The sequence below is a fragment of the Nyctereutes procyonoides genome, unplaced genomic scaffold, assembly GCF_905146905.1.
Source record: "Nyctereutes procyonoides isolate TBG_1078 unplaced genomic scaffold, NYPRO_anot_genome, whole genome shotgun sequence".
In the NCBI taxonomy this organism is placed as follows: Eukaryota; Metazoa; Chordata; class Mammalia; order Carnivora; family Canidae; genus Nyctereutes; species Nyctereutes procyonoides.
Genome location: NW_026575146.1, coordinates 14,243,852 through 14,268,266, shown reverse-complemented (window position 1 = coordinate 14,268,266; position 24,415 = coordinate 14,243,852). Strand labels below are relative to the sequence as shown.

At 51.5% G+C, this 24,415-nt stretch overlaps 1 protein-coding gene across 1 annotated transcript in view; it reads right to left on the bottom strand.

The window, feature by feature from the left end:
* The window catches only part of TMEM181 (transmembrane protein 181), a 53,849-nt gene extending 29,888 nt beyond the window's left edge, over positions 1–23,961 (bottom strand). Inside the window, exons 1-5 of the mRNA XM_055311080.1 lie at positions 23,856–23,961; positions 11,913–12,016; positions 5,595–5,650; positions 3,568–3,658; positions 2,003–2,124 (exon numbers count right to left, since the gene is read on the bottom strand). Coding sequence (XP_055167055.1) covers positions 2,003–2,124; positions 3,568–3,658; positions 5,595–5,650; positions 11,913–12,016; positions 23,856–23,863 — 381 coding nt within the window. The 5' untranslated portion in view covers positions 23,864–23,961. The remainder of the gene's footprint in view (positions 1–2,002; positions 2,125–3,567; positions 3,659–5,594; positions 5,651–11,912; positions 12,017–23,855) is intronic.
* Between the last annotated feature and the right edge of the window lie 454 nt (positions 23,962–24,415).

Genomic DNA, 24,415 nt, shown 5'->3' with positions numbered 1-24,415 from the left:
AACACAGTTATATTTCAGCCTACATATATCTTCAAATTTAAAAAACTACAGTGAGACCACCTGCCGATGTGTTTGTGTGTGTGGGATGGTTCTCAGTTCAAGCCACGGTTTGCACATGGATCACTACATGTCCCTACAAATCGCTCGGTGAGAGCACAGCATTCTCACCCGCCTGGTGTGGACCACTTGCTACCCGAGGCAGACAGCACTTTCTCTTTAGATCAAAACAGAGGTTGTATTAAGGGTGGTCAATATCTCTATAACATAAAAGTCCCATCTTTTTTTAGGTCAGGGCAGTGCTCCTAGGAGGGCTGGGAAGGGGCCTGCACAGAGAGACAACAGAAGAGAGAAGTCTCCAAGGATGACACTGTAGAGATGGAAGTAGGGCCACCAATGGGAGGGGAGACAAGGCACAAAAGCGCCACCATCAAGTTGCAGTGTTAGGGCGCTGCCAAGGAGCTATGCTGCAGACAGGCAGCCTTGTGGGCAGCCTGGCGCTATTTGAGGTAAAGGCTTCAGACAGGGTGACCGAGTTGTCCTAGCTGGACTGAGACTTGCCCCGGTTTAACACAAATCCCCCATCCTAGGAAACTCTTTGGTCCTCGCAAACCAGAAGGACCAGTCGCAGCAGCCTTACAGTAACATCACTGACTGCCCTTCATCATCACCCACTCGGTGAGAGAAAGAGGAAAGCCAGGGGCCAAAGTACCAGCCAAATCTGGACTCCAGCCTGCCTGGGAGTGGAGAGGAGGCCACCGCCCGTGCACAAACACCTAAGGCTCTCACACACTGTATTTGACTTGATTCTAGCCACTTACGAGGATGGTCAGGGAGGGCGTGACCCCACATTGCAGCCGAGGAAAACACATTTCAGAGGCTGGCCCGGCCCTCTTCCTGTGGGCGACCAACAGAGGCAGAGAGAGTCTGGTCACTCGCGGGGCTTTCCGAGCAACACCTGCCCAGGCCCACGATGCAGACCCAGTGGGTGAAGCAGCTGATTGAGTCTGGGAGCTGCTGCCTCGGGATCTTCAAGCAGATGGCAGAAGGAGACCCCAGACGGGGGTCACCCTCCAACAGGAACCCTTCCCCACCTGAATCCTTTCCTGCCAGGACAAAAGGGCCTGCTATTTCACTGTTCTGGACCAGGTGGTGCATGGCTGCTAAGGGTACAAGCTCTAGAATCAAACAGCATGGGCTGAAATCCTGGCCCCCTTCTCACCATGTGAGTCACCTCGAGCAAGGGCTCTGATCTCTCTGGGCCTCAGTTTCCTCTTGTGTACAAGGCGGGGGGGGTCTGATAACAGGGCCTGCTCTGTGGGCCTGCCCCAGGGACGGAAGGACACCTGAATGTCCAGAAAGCCTGGCAAGAGGCCTGTCAGGGAAACCACTTTCCTAACCCTACAATCCATGTGTTCTCTTTTCTGATGTTCCCCACGTCCTCTATGCCACCCACGACCAGCTTAGTCCTTGGGGGCCTCCCTGTTGTACACAGACCAGTCCCAGTTCCAGTGACTCAGGATTCTGACAGAACATGGTGCCAAAATAAACAAGAGCAAGGGTTCCTTTCTCACTTCTGATCACCAGGTTTCTCTATCCCATAACCACATACTGCTCTCTGAAGGAGATGCTCACACAAGTAGGCCACTCTTCCTACGAGGCCTGGGCCTCCAGAGGTAGACCAAGGCATCAATCAAAGGGCTGGAAACCCGAAGCCCTGGCAATTCAGAATGACCATGGAGCAGCCACAGACCTTCACAGGCGACAAGCAGCCCGTGAACAGCCATGTGTAGACACACCAGGCTGTACACAAATAGTAAAAACAGACCTTATATGTGTGAGAACGTGTGCACGTGTGTAAGGCTGTAAGAATTTATAAGGGTATCACTGTATAAAGTTAGGTGAGGGTTCCGTGCCATCACTAGTATGATTCAATTATTTTACCTAAGAAAGCAGATATGTAACAGGGCAGCATGATAATCGGCAACTGTTCCAAGATACTCACCCCCGCACAGGTGAGGGTCCTTGTCCGATTGTGAACTTTGTTATGAATGAACATGGTGGTCCCATCTTGAGCTACACCATCAACTTTAACGGTCATGAGGAAGCTTGTCTGAATGGATGTTTCTACAAAAGAAATTCAGTGTCAGAGACCACATCACACTTGCAAAACTAAGTACCCAGAAGGGTCCTCCAACTGCCTCAGCCTCAGCATATTTGAAAACCTCACACTTGTCAGCAAAGTAAAGCCATTCCATACGCTCTACTTCCAACGTGTTACCCAGGGGCCCACGTAAAAACTGACATTACAGGTTCATCAGTTTTGGTTCACCAAAGGGTAAGTAAGTATTTCATGGCTAATGAAAGTTTATTTTTTAATTTCCCACATAAGATTTTAATTTTATACTAAAATAAATTTAGATTTCTTATTTTTCTGATTATATAATTTATTATTTTGTTTTTATGCTCATTGTTTAAAAAAAATCAGAGAACAAAAAAATACAAAGATATATTAAACACTTATAATCCCACCACCCAGAGATAACCATATAATTAACATGTTGTGTCCATCCTCCCAGACCATTTTCTAGGCATACAAATACACAATGATGCCAAATTTATTTATGTTTTTAAAAATGTTACAAAAAGGGGTTAAGTTTTTGGTAATACATTTTTTCTTCACTTAATTTACTGTGGTCATGGGGTTATCTTTCCAAATTCTTTCTAAACCAAAGCACATCTGAATCACATGATACAGAAAATAAAGTGGGTGACCATTTCCTCAGGTCTCTCCAGACAGTACATAACTAGTGCTGCTCCAGACGAGCAGAGCTGAGGCTTTACAGACTGGGATGCTTCAGAGCAGGTTTCTCAGCCTCAGCAGCACTGATATTTTGAAGCCAGATAATCCTTGGCTGTGGGGCTGTTGCAAGCACTGCAGGATGTTCAGCAGCAGCCCTGGTCTTCTTCACCCTCTAGATACTAGTAGCACTCCTCCACCCCAATGGTGACAACGGCCCAAGTATCTGTCCCTAGGGGACAGAATCACTGCCACAGGGGCATCAGAACTTAATCCTCTCCTGAACCCCATGGAAGAAGGCTGCCCCAGCAGCACCTACACCATACATCCACTGAGCTAAGCTGACCGGTGCTCCCTGAACATTGAACCCTAACTTTCTCTGGAAGACAATGGCAGACATTTAGAGGGTTTCCAATTTGTTGCTATCATAAAAAAAAATGAGCATCCTTGGGATCCATCTTTGAGTACTCGTTCAAAGATTTTAAAGCTCTCTCAGTCTTTAAGATATGGTGCTTTGTGGGATCCCTGGGTGGCGCAGCGGTTTGGCGCCTGTCTTTGGCCCAGGGCGCGATCCTGGAGACCCGGGATCGAATCCCACATCGGGCTCCCGGTGCATGGAGCCTGCTTCTCCCTCTGCCTGTGTCTCTGCCTCTCTCTCTCTCTCTCTCTCTCTCTCTCTCTGTGACTATCATAAGTAAATAAAAAATTAAAAAAAAAAGATATGGTGCTTTGTACAAAGAAAAACGGTTCTGAAATGTCAGACTTCATACCTTTTGATTGATCCAGCTCCACAACACATGTCAGCCATAGTTGCTGATTATATGTAGACAGTGGATTTGAAAGTATTTGAATTGGCTTCAGCTAAGGCAAAAAGAAAAAAAGTTAAGTAATCCATTTGACCTTTTCATTAAGTCTACCAAATACCTCCTCTTAATGTACAAAAATTACATTTAATAAAAAAGGTCTGTGTTAGCTTTGAAACAGAAACAGGTAGTTTTCCTTTAGGCAATATAAGTAGAATTCTGCTTTCCAGAAAAATTAAAGATCAATTTTCTATTGCAATCTCCTCTGTCTCTTGAAGACCTCTAAACAGGCAATGTCCACTACCCACAGCCCTGGGACCACAGGCCTAGTTAATAGCAAGAAAAAGCCATCCTGGAGAAAAAAATTAAAAGTACCATGATGAGACATATTATAAGATAATAAAGGACACCAAGTCTATATTTTCATGTTCACAAGAATCATTTCCTCAGTACTAGTATGCCTGGTCTGTTGCTATTTGAGGTGTATTGTTTTCAGCTTTTGGAAAGTCTTAATGCTCTGGAGAAAAAAATTAGAAGGGACATATTGCCAATGATACTTCTGCAATGTGTGCTGAGAACTATACTACTGGCTTCTAGCAGCCATGGGATAGAGAGAGAACATTGCTTAAGAGCCCATCCATGGCCAAAGAAATGCATTATTTGAATGCACAATCTTTGAACATAAGTATGTAGTATCTGTGTTTTAGTGCTGGTGGAAACTCCATGACTGTAGGCTTGCCCAAGCCGCGAGGCATTGAAACCTACCAGAGGATGGTCTATCATCTTTCAGAAGGGAGTCTGATCTTTTGGGAGCAAGTCAGTTTGGTGGGACTGCAGCTATTTTCAGTGTCAAAAGAAAAAAGACTTATATCCAGAGACAAATTTTAAAAGACCCAACTGTGGTCAGGAAACCCCATGGGGCACCTCTTCAAATCAGATATCCTCAGGGCAAGAGGTAAAGAAAATAAAGAAATGCAAATGTCAGCAGACTAACCAGAGGGCCCTTTTAAACTAACAAGAGTAAGAAGAATTAAAAGGTTAAGTTTTAGGACATTTTCCTCCTTTTGCTTTTTTGAAAATGGTAAAGGTAAAAACCTTCCAGAGAGCTAGGAGAAGGAAGACAGGGATGTTTGGGGTCAAATAATCTGGTTTAAACATGTTATGGTGCCATGAGAACATGGAACAATTGCATTCAGTTTATAAATAAAGATACGAGTCTGAAATGCAGAACAAGAAAAGGGTTTATTTAGTTGTTTGGGCTCTCACAAGTTAGCACTTATTAAAGATTACTGAAATTCTCCAATTGGATGGATCTTTGTTTTTCTCTAAAGATGTTGAAAAAATCAACCACATTAAAAAAGAAAAAAAAAGAAAGAAAAAGGGTTTTTTCATTTAAACTGAGTTCATACCAATCCTGGAGGCACCTGGGTCCATCTGCCTTCGGCTCAGGTCATAATCCCAGGGTCCTGGGATGGAGCCCCACATCAGGTTCCCTGCTCAGCAGGCAGCCTGCTTCTCCCTCTGCTTCTGCCTCTCCCCCCACTTGTGTGCGCACTCTTTCTCCCTCAAATTAAAAAAATAAAATAAAAAAACTCTGTTCCTGTTAGAAAACCAACGTGGAGACCACATTAACTTGAGTAAATATAGTAAGAAATCATCAGATGCCTCCGGGAGCAGTGTTGGAACTTCCAGTCTAGTAAGAATTGTGGGTGTGATGCATCGGGGTGAGTCAATGGGCATCTGGAAAAGAACTGCTGTTCCCCAGGTTGACAGCACCATCCTCTCCAGTGCTGCGCTATTACAGTGGCAGAGAAGGTCCTTCTGGCAAACAAGAGCCCAGAGGCCAGCAGTGACAGTGCTAGGAAACATGCGTGTTGCCCAAGCAGCAAGCTTAGCAAGGGTGGTGCACCCCAGGGACCCTCTGAGCAGGACCATTTCTGAATGACCCGGAAGGTTATAGGGCCCTGCTAGCCACCCCTTCAACCCAGTCTTACCTTTTTACTATTATTTAGTGAAAAATTAGCTGCAGAAGTCTGGATCACTTTGGGCCCTAAAAGTGTAACAGAGAAGGAGAAAAGCAGGTTATATCTATAATTAATTTGTTGATTGTTTTTTCAAATGCCAATAAAGATTCGCGCCTCATGTACAAATGTTATTTTCCTGGTCTGTCCTTAGGGGACAGAAACACACAAAACACACACCACACCCACTCTGCTGCATTCCCAACACAGGTGAACACAGTGTGACCATCACACCCTGTATGTGGTTCACACGGGATCTATATGCCAAAACCTCTCCTTCACCTCCAATGAATGTTCACTTTCTAGTACTCAGATCCAAGAAACTATCCATGATACAGATGTCATCTATATATTTTGTAAAGTATAAAGATTTCTGCTAAAAAATGAAGTCACATTTATCTGTTCATCTGGTTAATCCAGTCTTCCAAAAATATTTATTAAGCTCAAGATATAAAAAAGCATAAAATGTATGAATGTATACCCAAAGCTTTTTCCTGAAATAACAGATATATAAGCTTCATGGAATCATACAATGTAACTTTTCAGAGCTTCCGCTTCAAAGGAAAGCAGTGTGAAGCAGATTTTAACTTAACATAATCTGTTCTAAAATCACTCTCAGCTGTGATGCTAGTTTGCTGGGCCGCCTCAGTGACCAAGGAGCCTCCATTTAGAGGAAATACATGAGCATGCACATGAGTATGTAACAAGTTCATAACCAATGCAGCGACATGTGTTCAGAACGCATTCATGAATGCTGAGGAAGCTGTCCTTGAGTGGGAAGGAGGTCTGCACCCACAGCGAGGCTTATTTTAAACAGATCCACAATATGAGCAAACCCCTGTTCCAAAAAATAAGGCAGTCTTCTTTCTCAGAAAGAACTAAGAACTAGGAGTCAGAAAAGTCTAGACTGTAGTCTTAGCTAACTTGGCTTTCTGAATGTGTTTTCACATTTGCAAATGAGGATGACTGACCCAGTGGTTGCTAAGGGTCCACTCCCATTCCGAAATCCTCATAAGATTACCAGAGGACTTAGGATGGTAAATTTGTGTCAATTTGGGCTGTGGGGTGCCCAGATATCTGGCTAAACGTGATTCTGTTTCTGTGAGGGTGTTTCTGGATGAGATTCACATTTGAAGCAGTAGACAGAGGAAAGCAGACTGCCCTGGCCAATGTGGGTGGGCCTCATCCAAATGGTTGAAGGCCTAAACAGAGCAAAAGGCTGAGTAAGGGGATTATCTGCTCTCTGTCTTCAAGCTGCTATTCATGTTTCCAGACACAGACTGGACCTCATTCAGCTCTCCTGTGCCTCTAGATTGCCAACTACAGATCTTGGAACTTCTCAGCCTCCATAATCATGTGGGCCAGTTCCTTATAATAAATCTCTCTCTCAGGGCAGCCCCGGTGGCTCAGCGGTTTAGCTCCACCTTCGGCCTGGGGTGTGATCCTGGAGACCCCAGGATTGAGTCCCATGTCGGGCTCCCTGCATGGAGCCTGCTTCTCCCTCTGCCTGTGTCTCTGCCTACCCCCCCCTCTCTGTCTCTCATGAATAAAATATTTAAAAAAAATAATAAATCTCTCTCTCCCCTCCACCTCTGCCCCTCTCTTTTCCTCCCTCCCTCTCTCCATCTCCATATTCATACCTCCTGTTGCTTCAGTTTCTGACTAACACAGAATTCGGTACTAAGAGGGGTTACAGAGGAAGAGTTCTTTAATATTGGTTCTGGGGTTTCTGGAATTGGTTCTCTAATCTGATTAGGTATAAAGATAATAACAACTCTATGTCCAGTAGTAAAGACAACACTGGTGGTTCATGAAAACATGCAAAATATCCCCACTGGATATTCCTAATCAACCACTTATAAGGAAGAGCTAAGTGACTCTATGGTATTTTAGAATATTTTTAGAAAACAAAGAATGAGGTTGGCCGGTTGTTCCTAATGTCCCTGGACAAAGTGGTTTAAAAAAAAAAAAAAAAAAAGGCAAGCTCAGGGGTTTGAATTCTCAGCTCCAATGCTGTGTAAAAGACCTGACAGCTTCTGTGCATCCTGACAGAGACCCTTATCTCCTGCAGCCACAGGGATGAGTGCTGAAAATCAAGCCCAGAATCTTATCCTGCAGCTGGCTGAATGACAACACAAGCTGAACACCAGCCTCGCAGGCTGCTTCAATATTCAAGTGACAGCACTGGCTGGGGAGTGGCGTGACCCTGGCCTGCGAACATACAGGAAGATCCTGACAGAGTTGGGGGCACAGAGCTACTAAATTTCGATGCATTTTCTTTGTCACTGGAAGAGTTCTCCCCATTCCCAGACGTAGCCTTTCCAACTCCTTTTGAGGTGGAAAGCATGCTTTACCTAAGGAGACGGTCTGAGGGCTATGAAGAACGATGCAGATTGTGCTCAGCAACCTGCCCTCTCTGCTTCTAGAACAATAACTAGGCTCAAGTCCCAGCAGGCCCCCAAAGGTGAAGTACAAAGTATGACCCACGAGGAGATGCACTACACTCCAAAGGAACTACTTGAATTTTTCTGATTTATACAGAGAGAAATCCGGGAGACACGTGTGGGAATGAATACTAAGGGTGTGGGAAACGTGGAAGGAACATAAAGCTGGATTGGGCTGAATTTGTGGATGTGGCCTCACTAAGCAGAGACTCTGCATTGCATGCTGGAGCTCAAGGAGTTAGGAAGGGCTCTAACAGTGAATTGGCTGGTTAAAACATGGACCCAAAGTTGGTCCCCAGCGAGCAAATCAGAAATGCCACACCTGCCTTGATTTAATGGAAATTCAGAGGCTTAGGGAGACGGGAACATTGAGGTGGATTTGTCATTTAAGGCTGGGTAGGAGATTCCAGGACACAGAGCTTTTACCACTACTATGAGGAACACATTTCTGAGGGGGCCCAGCATCCTTAAAGAGCTCTGTAACTGCCTCACTCTGTAGGCCAGACCTTGCAGTAGGAACCACAGTCACTCAACCTGGGAAACAAAGTGCGATGGGAGTAACTAGATCCCGGGAGCGGTGGGGCCTAGCAGTGGCACTCACCCGGCAAAAGCAAGGTGGGTTTGGTTACTGTAATGGACAAGACAGTCAAAGCAACAATCAGAAGAGTCTGATTTGCACAGACCTGTGGTGCTGGTTCACTATGACATTCCTAGTAGTGAAATACACAGGAAGCCTACTAAGGTCTGACTTGACCTGTGTAAGCAGAAAAGTCTAAATCAAGTGAATAAAAGTCTAACCTGAATCATAAAAAGAGTCACAGCCGATCAAGAGTTTCCAGATTTAGGCCACTTTACAGATCCAAACCCTATGAATAAAGGAAGACTGGGTCCCCTTAAGAAAGCACCCCAGTACACTGCAAAAATGTAGATTGCTCATCATTCTCCCAAAGGAAACTACAGCCCTTTTTTACCAAGATAACTGCATTCTGGGGAAAAGGAAATACATGTTGGAATCCCCTGGACACTGGCTCTGAATTGACCCCAATTTTCGGAAACCCAAAACATCAGTGTAGTCCACTCATCAGAGTAATCAACGGGGTTTTAGCTCAAGTACATGTCACAATGGCCCCAGTGGGTCCCTGAACCCATCCTATGGCTCAATCCCCAGTTCCAGAATGTATATTGCAATAGATATGGGCAGTAGCTGGCAAAACCTCCACACTGATTCCCTGACTTATGGGGTGAGGGCAATTATGGTGGGAAAGGCCAAATGGAAGTCACCAGGACAGCCTCTACCTACAAAAATACAATCAAAACCAGTAGCACATTCCTAGACCACAGACATCCATGTTCCTATTGAGAACTTGAAAGATTCCCACCACATCTCCATTCAGCTCACCTACCTGGCCTGAGGGGAGGGAAGGTAGATCTTGGAGAGGACAGTGGACCACCATAAGCTTCATCAGGTGGTGATTACAACTATAGCTGCTATATCGGCTTGAGCAAATTCACACATCCTCTGGTACCTGAGGATGCTGAATAGCTACTGATCTGGAAAATACTATTTTCTTCATCCCTGAGAATAAGGCCCACTAGAAGCCGGGCCAGCAATACACCTACACTATCCTACCTCAACAGCATGTCAACTCTCCAGCCCTATATCATAATTTAGTTTGCACAGACCTTGGTTATCTTTCCCTTCCACAACCTATCATCCTGGTCCATCACATTGATGGTGTTATGCTGACTGGACTTAGCGAGCAAGAGGAAGCAACTACTCTAAACTCATTGTTAAGACACTTGCATGTCAGAGGATGGGAAATAAATCTGGTTAAAATTGAGGGGCTTTCTACCCCAGTGAAATTTCCAGGGGTCCCATGGTGTGCACCATGTAGAGCTATCCCTTCTAAGATGAAAGATAAACTGTTGTATTTGGCTGACACTACAACCAAAACAGAAGCACAATGCCTAATGGGCCTCACCTCTTTGCATTTTGGAGGTAACATTTTTTTTTTTTGTATGATACTCCAGCCTATTTACCTAGTGACCCAAAAAGGTGCAAGTTTTGAGTGGGGCCCAGAATAAGAGAAGGCTCTCCAACAAGTCCGGGCTGCCATCCAAGCTGCCTACTGTGGGGGCCATATGATCTGGCACATATAAGGTGTCTGAAATGTCAGAAGATAGGGATGCCATTTAGAGCCTTTGGCAGGGCTCTATAGATGAATCTTCATGTAGGCTCTTGGGACTTTGGAGCACAGCCTTGCCCTTCTCCATAGATAAATATTCTTCTTAAAAGACACAGCTCTTGGCTTGTTATTGAGCCTTAGTAGAAACTAAATGCTTACCCACAGGCCCAAGTTACTGTGAGAACTGAGCCGCCCATCATGAACTGGGTGTTATCTGACCCATGGGTCATGAAGTTGGGCATGCATGGCAGCATTCCATCATCAAATGGAAGCAGTACCTATGTGGTCAGGCCCGAGAAGACCCTATGGGCACAAAAAATCTCTCTCTATTGGAATCTACACATATCTTATTGGTGTGTTTCTCTGGAGAACCCTAATACCAGTACCTGCTGGGAAGAAGGAAAGGGATGTGGGAATCCTGACTTTTTTTTTTTTTTTAATCTCAACCTGGGCGCATCACCTCATTTTTGCAAGAATGGAAAAGGCTGACTATAGTCACAGACATTTGCAACAGACAGTGGATTAGGGAAACAAGAGTTGGCTGAGGTCCCATGGGACTCCAATCATGAGGCTGTCCATGCTTCTCCTACCAATCTTCAAAGGACAGTTATGAAAATCCAGTAAGATGACTGATATATCCTGTGCCAGAATTAATGTAACTTATTCCTTGGTGACCTCACATGAAGGCAAAGAAGAGGCTGGCTACAGCTGCTATTGTCACCATGACGTTCATCATCAGCGAGCAAACAGCACCTAAACCACCACCCTCACCCCCAGCTTCCTGGGGCCAGTCGTCAGCTCAGGACCAGTTGAGGTTAAGACACTAGCCACTGGAGGCACAAGTGCCTCTGGGACAGGCTAAGCCTAAAATGTCATCCATATTTAATATGAAATGCTGTAATTAAATAAACACCTGCCAGAAACCATGCTCACTAAATATGATGTTTAAGAGGGAAAGAAGAAACAACCTACACAGGTCCTGGTCTCCTACCCCCTGGATAGGGCTGAAGAGACTGGGTTGTTCGGAACCTTATGAAAACGGGCCAACTTCTTTGGTTCTGTTTTCCATCTATGTGAAATAGGGTTGGACTGGATGATTGCAGAGGCATTTTTGAAGCTAAAATCATTATGGTGTCTCTCCCACTCATATTACATGCTATGAAACCCCAGGGCACCTGCGGCCCTAAACACAAGGCCAAAGCCAATCTGCAGGCTCCCTCCCACCAAGAGTTCAGGGCATCATCAGAGCAGCCTCCTGGCTCCCACTTAGTCATCCCAGGCTTATCTCATGCCTCCCCACAACCCAAGAATGTGCTGCCCTGGATAGTTTACATGGCCTGTGGCCCACATCAGCCAGTGTGTCCTGGACTCCCTAGTGCCCAGGCTGGGTCCTGAGCACAGGAGCCTCTACAGAAACATTTGTCCAATAAAAGGTACGCAGTCAGGGCCACCTGGTGCTGCCAAGTTAACCTCAAGCCCTGGCTGCTATGAGGGGCAAGACCAGGGTCACCCCTTGCCCAGTGGGTTCAGAATGCAGCGGCGCTTCACCCTCCACCATGGGGCCCTTAGCAGGAGACAGAAAGTGGTAGAGTTTGCCCGGGCTCTAAAAGCATGCACCAGGGTAACTATAAATGATAAAATGGCCAAGAACTGCACCTTACCTCTGATCCCAACGAAGACGGTCAGGCCAAAACAGACGAAGAAGACAACAAACACGAGGACAAAGTGGCGCTTGGAGAGCGTGTACAGCCGCATGGGTGCCAACCTGCAGAGAAGCCAGTAGGTGAGGGTCAGGCAACAGTGGTGGAATCCACAGGAGGCCCCTCCCCAACCAGCAACATCCCCAGGCTGCATCTGGCTACCCCCTCCCCACCTCGGAAGCGGACCTACTCTAAACCCAGGTGACCCGCCTGACAAAACTGCCCAAGTAACCTGGGTGACTACTACAGGGCAGGTGACTCTCCGGGGCATCAGGGGTGGACTGCCACCCTTTCCGTATGGGACCAGCCAGACCCCACTCCTCACGGCACGACAGCATGCTGTGGCTTCAGGGCCCACTGAGGGCATGTTTCACCGCACCACACACACGGTGGCTGAGGCCCCTCCACAGGCCCCCCACCTTCAGCGGCCAGAGGGGAGCCCCAGTGCGCAGAGGACCCTGACCCCCTCACACAAACATGCAGCCTGAACAGTTAGCTGGCACAATCAAGCCCAGACTGGGAACTGTAGGGCCACCAGCACGCATTTTCCTACCTGGTCCTCCAGTAGCCCACAACTTTGTTCCTCCTGTCCAGGGTTCCTTACAACCCCTCACCTGCGTCAGCTTAGCCTGACCTTCGCTGTGGGGTTTGCTGTGGATGCAACTGAGCAGGCTGCCCGCACTCTTCTATGACTTACACCAGTGTGGAGAGCAAGACATGATGTACACACGTGTGCGTGGCTGCGCTCCGATTCAACCCTCTCACAGAGAGGCGGGGGGCCAGGCTTGGCCTGCAAGCAGCCGATCCCGCCTTATAACCTAAAGAGGAGGCCCATAAATCCAAAGAGACGAGAATGGGAGGGGAGGTTTGGTTTTGCTTTTTACATTTTTTTTTTTTTTTATTCCTCTGGAATTCCCTGGTCCTGGGAACTGAGAAGGAGGAATTTCTCCTGCCTCAGGAACAGCACACACACCCAGGGACAGGGAAAACCGGGCTTAGAACTGAAACGGAAGGAAAGGTTATTTGCTTTAAGGTGTTGTGTGCACGCAATCTCTCCTTCCACGGCTGCAGATTCCAGCTCCTGAGCAGGAAATCAGCTGGACAATATCTGGGAGCAAAGGTTGTGGCCCATAAGCCACCTTTGCTCAGACGTGGCTTTGCTGATTCCCCAGCCGGCTCTCCCCAGCAGGACCCATCAGGCCTTGGGCCAGTGAACCCCGGGCTCCGTGTCACTGTGGTTCACAGAATGACGGCATCAGTGAAGAAATGAAGGAATGAGTGCCTCTGTCTTTGTCCTGGGGACACAGGTCCAAAGGCCAACACACAAATGACCCTGCTCTGCAAGAGAAATGAGAGCCAGTGGATTAAGAAGCCTAACCCCAACTCTGATTTCAGAACCTAAAGTTTTGTGTGGGTTTTTTAAGATTTATTTATTTTAGAGAGTGAGTGAAAGTATGAGGGGAGGGGGGGCAGCAAAGAGAGAGAATCTCCAGCCGACTCCCAGCTGAGTGTAGAGCCTGATACAGGGCTCGATCTCATCACTCAGATCACGATCTGAGGCAAAACCCGGAGTTGAACACTTAACTGAGCCACCTGGGTGCCCCTGGACCCTAAAGATTCTAAGAGGCCTGAAAGCTTTAAAATATTAGAGCCAGAAAGGACCTCAGGGAGGAAGCCCAACCCGTTCAACTTACACACGGGGACAACATCAGAGCTCTGTCCCTTGGCAGGAACTGCCGGTCCCCAGGAAGGAGGCTCAGCAAGCAGGAAGAGCTGAGGGGACCCGCCTCCACGACTGTGCTTCTGGGGAAAGCCCTGTGGGAGCGGGGCCGGCACCAGAACAAGGTCCTCTTTGTCGGGGCTCTGCTGTCCCCAGGTGTGGAGGCTAATAACGCAGTCCCTCCGCACAGCCTGCAGAAGGGAGACTTCTGTGCAGCTGCGCGGGTGTTTTCACTTTGAAAACACATTACACAAAGCTAAATGGACTAGCTGTGGGGAAAAGGCCGAGAAAGTCTGTGGTTCACGGGACCACGCCAACATGGCTCTCTGGAGTGTGACAGAGCCTCGGTGCGGAGACGCCGGCATGAGGGGAGGCTGGGTGAGGGCCATGCGGACACTCTACTATCTTTACCACTCTTCTGTAAATCTCGGTATTTAAACATTAAACACCTTTCACGTATGGTACCCCACTCTGCCGCTCTCGGGGCGACGTGCCCCCCCACCCTGTGCTGAGGCTCTGAGGGGCGCCCAGGGCTCCCGGCACAGGTGAGAGCCCAGGAGAGGTTACTCAGAAGCAGAGGAAAACAGAATAATTATATTTAAATCTTGATATCTAAAACGCACTATTAATTAAAACACATCCTCGCTGACTTGTCAGAGAAGCAGTGCCGCGGAAAGCGCAAGGCCGAGTGCCTGCGGCGCGTGCCCACCCGGGGGCGTGTGCAAACCCCCCTCTGGGCTCAGTACAAGCCCAGTGTTCCCCCCCTTCCTTAAAACGGCCACTTAACATCCAATTTATTACAGATTTTCCTGGTTTAGAAATCAGGCCTCACCCAACTCAGTGGAAGAGAGACACCGAGATAGCAAAGCAAGTGCCCTGCCCGCGGAAACGTCCCCGGGCACAACCCCATCCACGCCCCAGGCTGCTGGGCATCGGCTGGGCATCGCGCCGCCTTTCTGCTGCCTTCGGGTTCCTGCCGAGCAGGAGACCTTTCCAGGTGTCCTCACGCCGGAGGGTCTGGGGTCCAGAGACCCCCTCCAGTCACGAGGGACCGTGTGCCAGGGCCAACGCCAAGACAGCTCGGTTCCGCATGACGGCGCCACCTCCCCAGGGCTCCTTCTGCTCTCAACTTCGCATCTAAAAACTTTGAAGCGCTTCGCCAAAAATCTAGAGACTTCTAAAACCTCGGGAATATCTTCCTAGTCGAGACAAATCACAGGTCTACAGTATTGTTCAGTCAAAGTAGCAAAACCGTTAAGATGCCAACACGAAGACAGGAGCAGTGGCAGTAGCAGCGGAGGGTAGAGCCCCTCCCCCCGCCCACCACCACCCCAGCTGGTCTCGCTTCACATCTCCTGGTCCCAGCTGTCCCACAACCACTTCCTGCCCAAATCAGTCATTTCTCTGCCCACTTCCCACTTCACCTCCCACCTGAAACACCAATGTGTTTCTAACAACCCAGCTGGCCTAAATTAACCGGCAGCCCAGGCAAGTCTCCGTGACAGCCCTGACGCCCTAGGATCAGGCCACCAACAGAAGGAACGTTCTGTAAACGCTCAGAGGCAAGATATGTGATGCAGAAAAGGCACGCAGGCCGTTACCAGGAGGCCTCTGACCCAGCAGCCTCAACCCATCCTGCACATGAGCCTCTACTGTCCCCCACCCCTTCTGGTAGACTCTGCAGCCCCAGGGGGATCCCCGGCTTCCTCCTCCCCACCTCCAGGAACCGTCCCCAAGCCTTTGCTGGCCCCTGATGCCATTCTGAGGCAGTGTCCCCCAGGACGCTTTCACTTAGGACTCCACACCACTCTACGGTCAATAAGTTTAAAACTGAACCCATTAAGGCACAAAACAGCAAAAGAAAAAGCTGTTTCCACTCCCCATTTCCTGCCTCTACGCTTTCTCCACATCCTGAAACCTTGGAGTCACCTCTGCGGATGCCGGTCCCTCGCTCACCCCGCTGCTGCAGCTGGCCAGGAAGGGGGCGCCAGGCCGAGTCCAGCGGCCCAGGCCCCCCACCACTCCTGGAACGGTCACCGCACCAGCCTCCCTGACGCGTCCTCCGCGGCGCTGGACCTGCTGCCCCACACAGGAGGCCTCTGGCTCCTCACAGCCACTCCGTCAAGGCTCAACTCCCCCTCATGGCTTCCCAGGTCCCCCCAAACCCGTCCCCATGACTCCTACCATGCGGCACGTAAGCCTGGCGAAGCACGACCTGCGGTGGTCATCACGCTGCCTTCCGAGGAAGGTCCGACCCCTTCCAGAACCCCCAGATGAGGGCTCAGGCTGAGGGGCACTCAAACCAAGCATCCGAATCCGATGCCTACACTGTTTCCCACCATGGTCGAGCCGGACTCCGGACCAGCCCCTGCGTACACCGCCCTCCCGACGGGAGACGCTCTCTCTCTTCCCCACCAAATCACTGAAATCGAAATCACCTGTAAGTCCCACCTCCTCCAGGAAGCCCTTCCTCCTCTCGCGGTCTCCCCCGTAAAGACCTCTCCAGCACACAGGGCCCGCGTGGCCGAGCGCCTGGAGACTGACAGCCCGTCTATCTGCATGGATGCCAGACCCACGGAAACACCTACTCAACTCTCATTCGTTACCTCGGAAGTGTTCATGTCCTTCCCTCAAACTGGTGTCAGCTACTAGGGAGCAGGGAGAGGACTCCCCCTTTCCCCAAACAGCCCGGCTGAGTCACACACAGCAGCTGGTGGAATCTTCTCCCTGGATAACCAGAGCAGGAAGGCTCGAGCAAAACCCTGCCAGCTCGGGACAGTTGTCCCTCCTTTCTCTCCTCTCGAGGGGACCCACACGCCAGTGTTCCCTCCAGGCCCATGTCTCTTTTTACACGCAGGCTCTCTGCAGCCGGACCGACGTCATCACGGTCTTGCTGGGACACAGCTGCACGGTGCTGCCCTTTACTCTCTTCCCTCTTCAGCTCTGCTCCCTGTGACCTCCTCCTGTGTCAGGCTTTAGAGACGCTGCAGGTGCGAACAATTCCACGCTCACAGCTGAGCCCCAGACTGCCGGGAAAGGCCTACTTGACACCACCCTGGGATATCCAGTAGGCAGCTCGAGTGTGACGCGTCCAAAGCCAGACTCTGGATCTTCTGCTGACCCTGTCTGCAGTGTTCCCCTCCCCAGGAAGTAGCCTCTCCAACCTTCCACCGGCTCAGGCCCAGGACTCAGCAGTCCTCTGGGACCTGTGTCTTCCCCTCACTCCCCACGTCTATGATACTCAAAATGTAGAGTTTCGGCCCTCCTCAGCTCTCCAGTCAGGCCTGCCATGTGTCACTGGACTGCAGCAGCCTTCCCTGGCCTTCCTGCTTCTGGCCTTGGCACTGCCCCCTCCCCTCCACCCAGCTGCCCTGGAAGCCAGGTGTGTTTACTCTTAATCCAGAACTCTCCAGTGGCTTCTCTACCACTGCGAGTGATAGCCAGACACTTCACAACCGATTGTCACTGGCACGCCTGTGACATGTTTACGTGTGTTTCTCTGGAGACAACTCTCCCACCGTAATTCCCCACTTTGTTCTAAAGATGGAGCAGGAGCTGGGGAATCCTTGGGTGGCTCAGCATCTACCTTCAGCCCAGGGCGTGATCCTGGGGTCCCGAGATCAAGTTCCACATCGAGCTCCTTGCATGGAGCCTGCTTCTCTCTCTGCCTGTGTCTCTGCTTCTCTCTCTGTGTGTCTCTCATGAATAAATGAATAAAATCTTAAAAAAAAAAAAAAAAAAGGAGATGCAGGGGTTTTCTCTGGGGCAGGGCAGAAGTCCCTGGCTGTCTGTCCCCGCCTCCCCCGCTCCCCTACCAGGGGGACTAGCCTCACTCTCCCAGGCTGCCCCCCCCCACCTCTCCCCCCACCCCCGTGCACAGAGCCTGAGGGAAACCAGCCAGGCCCTTTGAGAGGTTTCCGGGCCTAATGTAGGGAAGACTGGGAGGGAAGAGCCCCCCCCCCCCCCCCCCCCCCTCGCTCCTCCTCCCCCACTCGCCGTGTCTCCGATGGGCAGGGCTGTACAGGTAAGTGCTGTCCAAGGGGCTGCGGCCACACCCCACAGAAGAAGGTGGACACTGCAGCAGGCCAGGGCCAAGAGCCAAAGACGGAAACTGCTCAGGCCACCGGGGCCACGGAGCCGCAGAATTAACCCTGGACACCCCTGTGTTTAAGCCACTTTTCATGACTATTCTACTGAAACTAAAAGCTTCCCCTTTGACACACCTACCGAAAAAAAGAAAACAAAAACCACAATTAAAAATGAAACTCAGGTCCCTAAGTCACAGAGCTATATAGAAACTTCTCAGTTCAAAGCACCTGGGACTGTCCTGTCAGAATGTGAGACCGTGGGGGGGGTGGGGATCCCTGGGTGGCTCAGCGGTTTAGCGCTGACTTCGGCTCAGGGCCTGATCCTGGGGCCCCCGGGATCAAGTCCCACGTCAGGCTCCCTGCATGGAGCCTGCTTCTCCCTCTGCCAGTGTCTCTGCCCCACCCCACCTCCCTCTCTCTCTCTCTCTCTCTGTGCCTCTCATGAATAAATAAACAAAATCTTTAAAAAAAAAAAAAAAGAATGTGAGACGGGCACCACCCATCCTCGTCACAGAGACACTGGCCTTCCTACTTCTATGGACAGTCACTGAGTCCCTCCCCTCCCTCCAGCCCCAGGCACCCATCCGGCCCAGCCAGGGGTCTGCCTCCCATGAGGCCTCCCCCAACCTCTCTGAGAAGGCCATTGTCTCCTCGGGTGCAGGACAGGAGGCTCATGCCCATTCCCAGATTTTATTTATTTATTTTTTAAATTCATGAGAGACACAGAAACACAGGCAGAGGGAGAAGCAGACTCCCCGCAGGGAGCCCAACGTGGGACTCGATCCCGGGTCTCCAGGGTCATGCCCCGGGCAGAAGAGGGCACTAAACCGCTGAGCCACCCGGGCTGCCCTCATTCCCAGATTTCACTGCGGGTGACAACTATTCATAGGCTCCCCCCAAGCCCCCAACCCGGAGTGCCACCTCTGGCCTCTCGGTGCCCAGCGCTGAGCCTTACAAAGGGCAGGTCATGAACTAGAGATGCCTTAGCCCAATCACTACTGATTCCTTCCATTTGTATCCATTTGTCCCTGGCTTTACTCTGGTTTCTTCCATGTTCTAATATTCACCCTGCTATGATCAAGTAGAGACCACTAAATGGCACACTTCCAACTTTTTCTCCCACTGTTGTTTTTTTAATGCTTTGTATGGCCCTGACCTTTGCCCTCTGCGTCTGGGAACTGGCCAGAGCAGCTCCAGGCAAGTGCCTTCCCCTCGGCCCACACCCTCAGTCAGGGCCTTGCTCGGCCGGCTGGAAAGCCAGTGTCCCCATTAGGGCTGCGAGCGCTCCAGAACTGCTGCAGCCAACATTACTTTCCCGCTAGACACTTCCCCTCCCACACAGGCCCCGTAAGAGCTGATAAAACAGCACTAGAGACAAACCATGGGGGAGGCACACACTCAATGAGCCCCTTTATGGGTCTGGGGCAGAACAACCCTGACATGGACAGATGCGGCAGAGCAGAAAATTCGAGAAAACACCTCAGGGCGCTTTCAGGGATGCGGATGAAGATGGGATGGAAGATCTCAGCCTGTCACAGAACCCAGTGAAGGCCAGCACCGCGGGGAAGGCAGGAGACAACAGCAGCCAGGAGGCTCAAGCACTTCTATAAATACGGATTTTATCTGGTCTCATCAAGTCACGATACGGCAGGTAGGTAAAACTGAGAATATTTCTGAATCACAGATTTTGCTGCGTGTTCAATGCATTCCCAGATTTCCCACTCTAGAATTTAAAAATTAGCATCTGGGGGGTGGGAAGGGACTTTCAATCTCTCAGTGCATTCGCATGTTTCAAGCGAAGATTTTGTTTTTCTTTCATCATCTGTATAAAAATAATCTCTTCTCCCGTGGCCCAACACGCTGGCCTGCGGCCTGTCAGCCTGGCTTCAAATCCCGCCTCCCTGGACTTTCGAGAGGCCGACAATGATACTTAGGCTAGAGCACTCTCAGGGCCCCAGCGCGCTCGCCTGTAGATTGGAGACAGAGTACCCCCCCAGGGCCGTTGGGGGGCATAAACGAAAGCATGAAGAGCCCAGGACAGTGCAGCACACACCCAGGAAGAACTCAGGCTCGTTACAGAAGTAATAGTTCTTTTTTCCCCTTCCTCTTTTTCTTTAAAAACAAAAAAAAAACCCTGTTTTCATCCTACCAATACCCCTGAGGATCCACAATGTAGTGCCTCCCTCCTCTAGCTCCAGAACTCAATCAACTGAAGAAAGGGGCCGACGTCCTCCCCTAAGCACCAGTATTATCAGCCCTTCTACACACTGGAAAAGAGAGGCCCGGGGTGGAGAGGGGTGGTCTTCACTGCTGAGGCCCAGTCAGCAGGAGGTGGAGGTGGGATCTGAACCCCCGAGGTCAGAGGCAGGAAGGAGGCCCGCCATGCTCTCACTCTCACTCTTTGGCTCCCTCACCAAAATCCTTCCTTTTGAAACCTACCACTGAATGGGTTTTGAAAAGAAGAACTCGAAGGGGAAGAACAGAAGAAGAAACACTGACATTTCGATCGGGGAAATATGTTGAATATATCTGAATATATTCCAATTTCAAACTTGAATAGATCACAAATAATTGATCATTACCCTAATCAAAAAAGCCACTAGGCAAACATTCAAAGCCCGACGACCTCAATACAGATTTTAATGAACAGGATGCTCCTCCATGCTCCTCAAGGAACCATGAATTCATATGTATCCTTGCCAGGCTGCAAGCCCATGACTGGCACCCAGGAGCACGGTAGTTAGGCCACTGATTACCCCTCCCAGGGCAAAGAGAGCAAGGAAGCCAGCCACACACTGGCCAGCTCAGGCAAGGTGCCAGCCAACAGCAGCACCCTGGCCCGGCTCCAGGCAGCGCATCCGGTGGGGAAGCGGCTGGGATCCGAAGGCAGATTGCCGGGCTGGAAGGCCTTCCACCATGACCAGCAGGATGACCCGGGGTGGGCCACCCTCTTCTCAGGACCGCTGCTCCCTGAGCTATAGAATTCAGAACACTGAGCTGCCCCACCGCCCAAGTTGCTGTGATCATTAAATGGGCTATTACACAAAAGCCCTTGTTAAGTGCTTGGTCACTGCCACCTGTTACTGAGAGGTGGCAGCGTTTATGTCACGAACATGGGCTCTGGAGCCAACTACTCAGGCTTCAGTCTCAGCCCTGTGATGTACTGTGACCTTGGAAGACTCGTGTGACTCCTCCGCACCTCAGTGTTGTCATCTGTAACAACGGGAATGCTAAGAGAAACGTCTTCATGGGGAGAGTAGCTGTGAGGATCACATGAAGTGGGGCACAGAAGGTGCTCACAGGAGTATCTGGTACAGGGTAAGTACTTATTTTTTTATTAGCTCTACAGATCATTTTGGTTCCGGAAAAAAAAAAAAAGGTCCCTAAGAGACACAATCATAAAAAACTGTAGTTACAAGAAAAGGATACTGACCAGGCCTGGTGTCCCCTCAAGCACTGTGCCGCTCGGAAGGCCCGGGACACAGAACCACAACAAGGTTGGTGCTGATTTATTTGTGCCATCCCTTCATTGCTGACAGAAGAGGAGTCTACTTAATACACTTCTACACTTAAAAGCACCCAGGATGAAAGAGACATACATAAAACATGCTCTTTAAAAACTGGTTGTAGGGCAGCCCGGGTGGCTCAGCGGTTTAGCGCCGCCTTCAGCCCAGGGCGTGATCCTGGAGACCTAGGATCCAGTCCCACGTCGGGCTCCCTGCATGGAGCCTGCTTCTCCCTCTGCCTCTCTCTCTGTGTGTGGTGTGTGTGTTTGTGTGTGTGTGTCTCATGAATAAATAAATAAAATCTATTTTTAAAAAAATAAATAAAAACTGGTTGTAAATATCAAGGAACACACACAAAACACCCACCATATTTGAGTCTGCAGAGAAATGCAAGAGCAAAGCAACAGTTGAACCTGAGGAATCTCAAATACGTGCGGGGCTGCGGCTCTCAAACAGGAAGTCACCGTAGCAAAGGTCTGAGACACGCTCTGCTCTGCTCTGCTCTGCTCCGCTCGGCTCGGCTCTAGACCAGCCTCTCCTCCTGAACCCCCAGCACCTGTCACTTCCTTGGCATTATCAGAAGAGGAGCAGAGTTTGCAGGAAACTTCAGCTTAGAACTTTAAGAACCAGGAACTCTTTATCCTGACTGGTTTTGATAGCAATCTCTCCTGCTCTTTTGAAAAGAATATGCCGGCCTGCACGTGCGCAGGGAGGTGGGGGGGGGGGCGTTGAGCAGGCCCCCACCCCCTAAGCCGCCCTCCCCCAGGGGCTCTTTGCTCCTCCGTTCTCTCTCCCCCACCTCATTCGTTCTCTGGCTTCTCTTCCCACTCCTGTTACTTCTCAGCTTTCCCACCATGGGGCTCTCTGTCACATATGGTAACGAGAGCACTGTGGCCCCACCAGGCGCCTGAATCCAGTGCATGCCTCAGATCCTCAGGCTTGTTTTCTCCTAAGATTTTTATGTGTGCCAAAGGCTTTTTGTGACTTCCACTTCTTTCATGTCATCTTGAACGCTACACAATGGTGGCTGGCTGGCCTCACAGAGACCCACATCCCACCACCGCGGCCCGGCCCCTGGCTCAACAGAACCCTGCATGGCTTCTAGAAGAGCATCATGCAGCCTACTGTGCCACAGCAGGAGAAACCTGAATACCCCACTAAGATCCTTCAATCAAACTGCGGCTTTACAAGTCCTCCTTTAGTTAAGAGCTCCCACTTGGGCTAGTCCCCCATCAGGTAACAGCACCGGATTTCCCCAGGAGACCCACGCCCCTTCCAGCCCTCAGCCTCTCTCGTCTCCGTAAGAGATCCACCACCATACACCACCCAGGGCTGCTGTGCTGCGTGGACCCAAGGAGACCGGCTACGTGAGGGAAACTGAAACATGCGAGTTGCCACTGTGACCCAGGGTCACAAGGCACAACTCCAGAAGGCAACCTCACGCGCATTCCAAGCATACTACTGACGTCCACCTGGAGTCGCGCAGGGTGGGTACAGCCAACACCCTGCTGCCTGGGGGTTAATGAAAAGAAAGACCCTTAAAACATCCACCTAGGACTGACATCTGGTGCCACCCTGGCTTCCCGTGCTGGAGGGATTAACCAAAGTGCAAGCCTTCTGAGGAAGCAGGAGGCAAAAGGCCTTCCCTCCATCACGTGTGTTTGCATTCTGGCATCCCCGGCCCCTCTTCTCTGCGTCCCCACTCAGGGACGAGGGCGGCGCCCCAAGCCGAACGCGAACGGCGGCGCCTCTAGAGCTGCCAGCACACAGAGGAGCCCCCAGGCCTGTCAGCGCGGGAACCTGCCCTCGCAACCTCCTGCCACGACGCCCCTCCAGGCGCACAGGCTCCAGGCATCCTTCTCTGGGACTTCTGACGTTTTTGCGACTCAGGCGCTCAACTTCTGATCTTCTCTCTCTCCTTCCCCGGATGTCCCCTGGGAGGCACCCAGGTGACTCCGCTGCGTCCACGGCCGGCTTTAGGGACGGCGTCTACGGGGCCCTGGACAGGTTTTTCCACATAAAGTCCCTGAACTTCACAGCGGAAAAAAGGCCCAAAGTCAGCAAATCAAAACTCATAAAACTCCGTGTCCGGGAGGTCTGAGCGGCCGGCGCGGGCTCCCGACGTGCCCGCATCGTCCCAAGGCCACCGGGGAGCGCGTCTGTCCCCCAGAGCCGGGCTAGGGCGCAAAGGCCGAGCGGGGTGCTCGGGCGCTCCTAACCGAGGTGCGGACGGGCCAGCGGCCGCGCGCGGGGTGCGCAGGGCGGGCGGGGAGGGGCTCGGGAGGCCGCTCCGGTGGCCAGCAAACCCCAAACCCCCTGCGCGCGGGGGCCCGGGCTGCGGGGAGCGGGGCCAAAGCCGGCCTCGGGGGCCCGCCCGCGGTGCGCTCCGGCCGCCCCCGCCCCGCCCCCGCCGCCGCCGCCGCCGCCGCCCTGCTGCTCCCGCCCGCCGCCCGCCGCCCCGCGAGGCCCCGGCGCCGCTCCCGCCCGGGTCCGAGCGCCACGTGCGGGGAGGGCCCGGCGTCGGGGCTCCCGCGGCTGCCGCGAGCCCGCCCCCCGCCCCGCGGCCAGGAGAAGCCCGCCCGGCACTCACGGTTCCATCGCCGCGCCCCGAGCGCCGGGCGCCGCACAGGAGCCGCGGCAGCCGCAGCCCGAGCGACAGCCGCCGGGAGCCCCGGCCCCGTGGATCTCGTCAGAGCGCGACGCGCCGCCCGTGTCACGTGCGCGGAAGCGACCGCGCGGCTGCGGGCGGGGCGGGGCGGGGGGGAGGGGGGGAGGGGGGCTGGGGCGCGGGCGGCCGCGGGAGGACCCGGGGCCGGGGCACGGGGCGAGGGCGAGGGCGGGCGCGGGCACGGCCCGGGGGCGCGGGGTGTGCAGGCGGCAGGGGCCGGGGTGAAAGGGGGGGCGGGAGCAGGGGGGGTGCAGCCCGGAGCGGGGCGGGGTACGGGAGGGGGCGCACTCTCCCGCTCACTGGCTCCATAGGAGGGGATCCCGCGGCGCCTCTACCTCGGCTGCGCCCCAAGGGCACGGCGGTGGGCCTCGAGCTGTGGGTGGGCTCAGTCTAGGGTTTACTAGTTGAATGAATGAATGAATGAATGAATGAATGAACGAACGACTTGACTCTTACTGGCTGAGGAGACGGCACATTAAAAC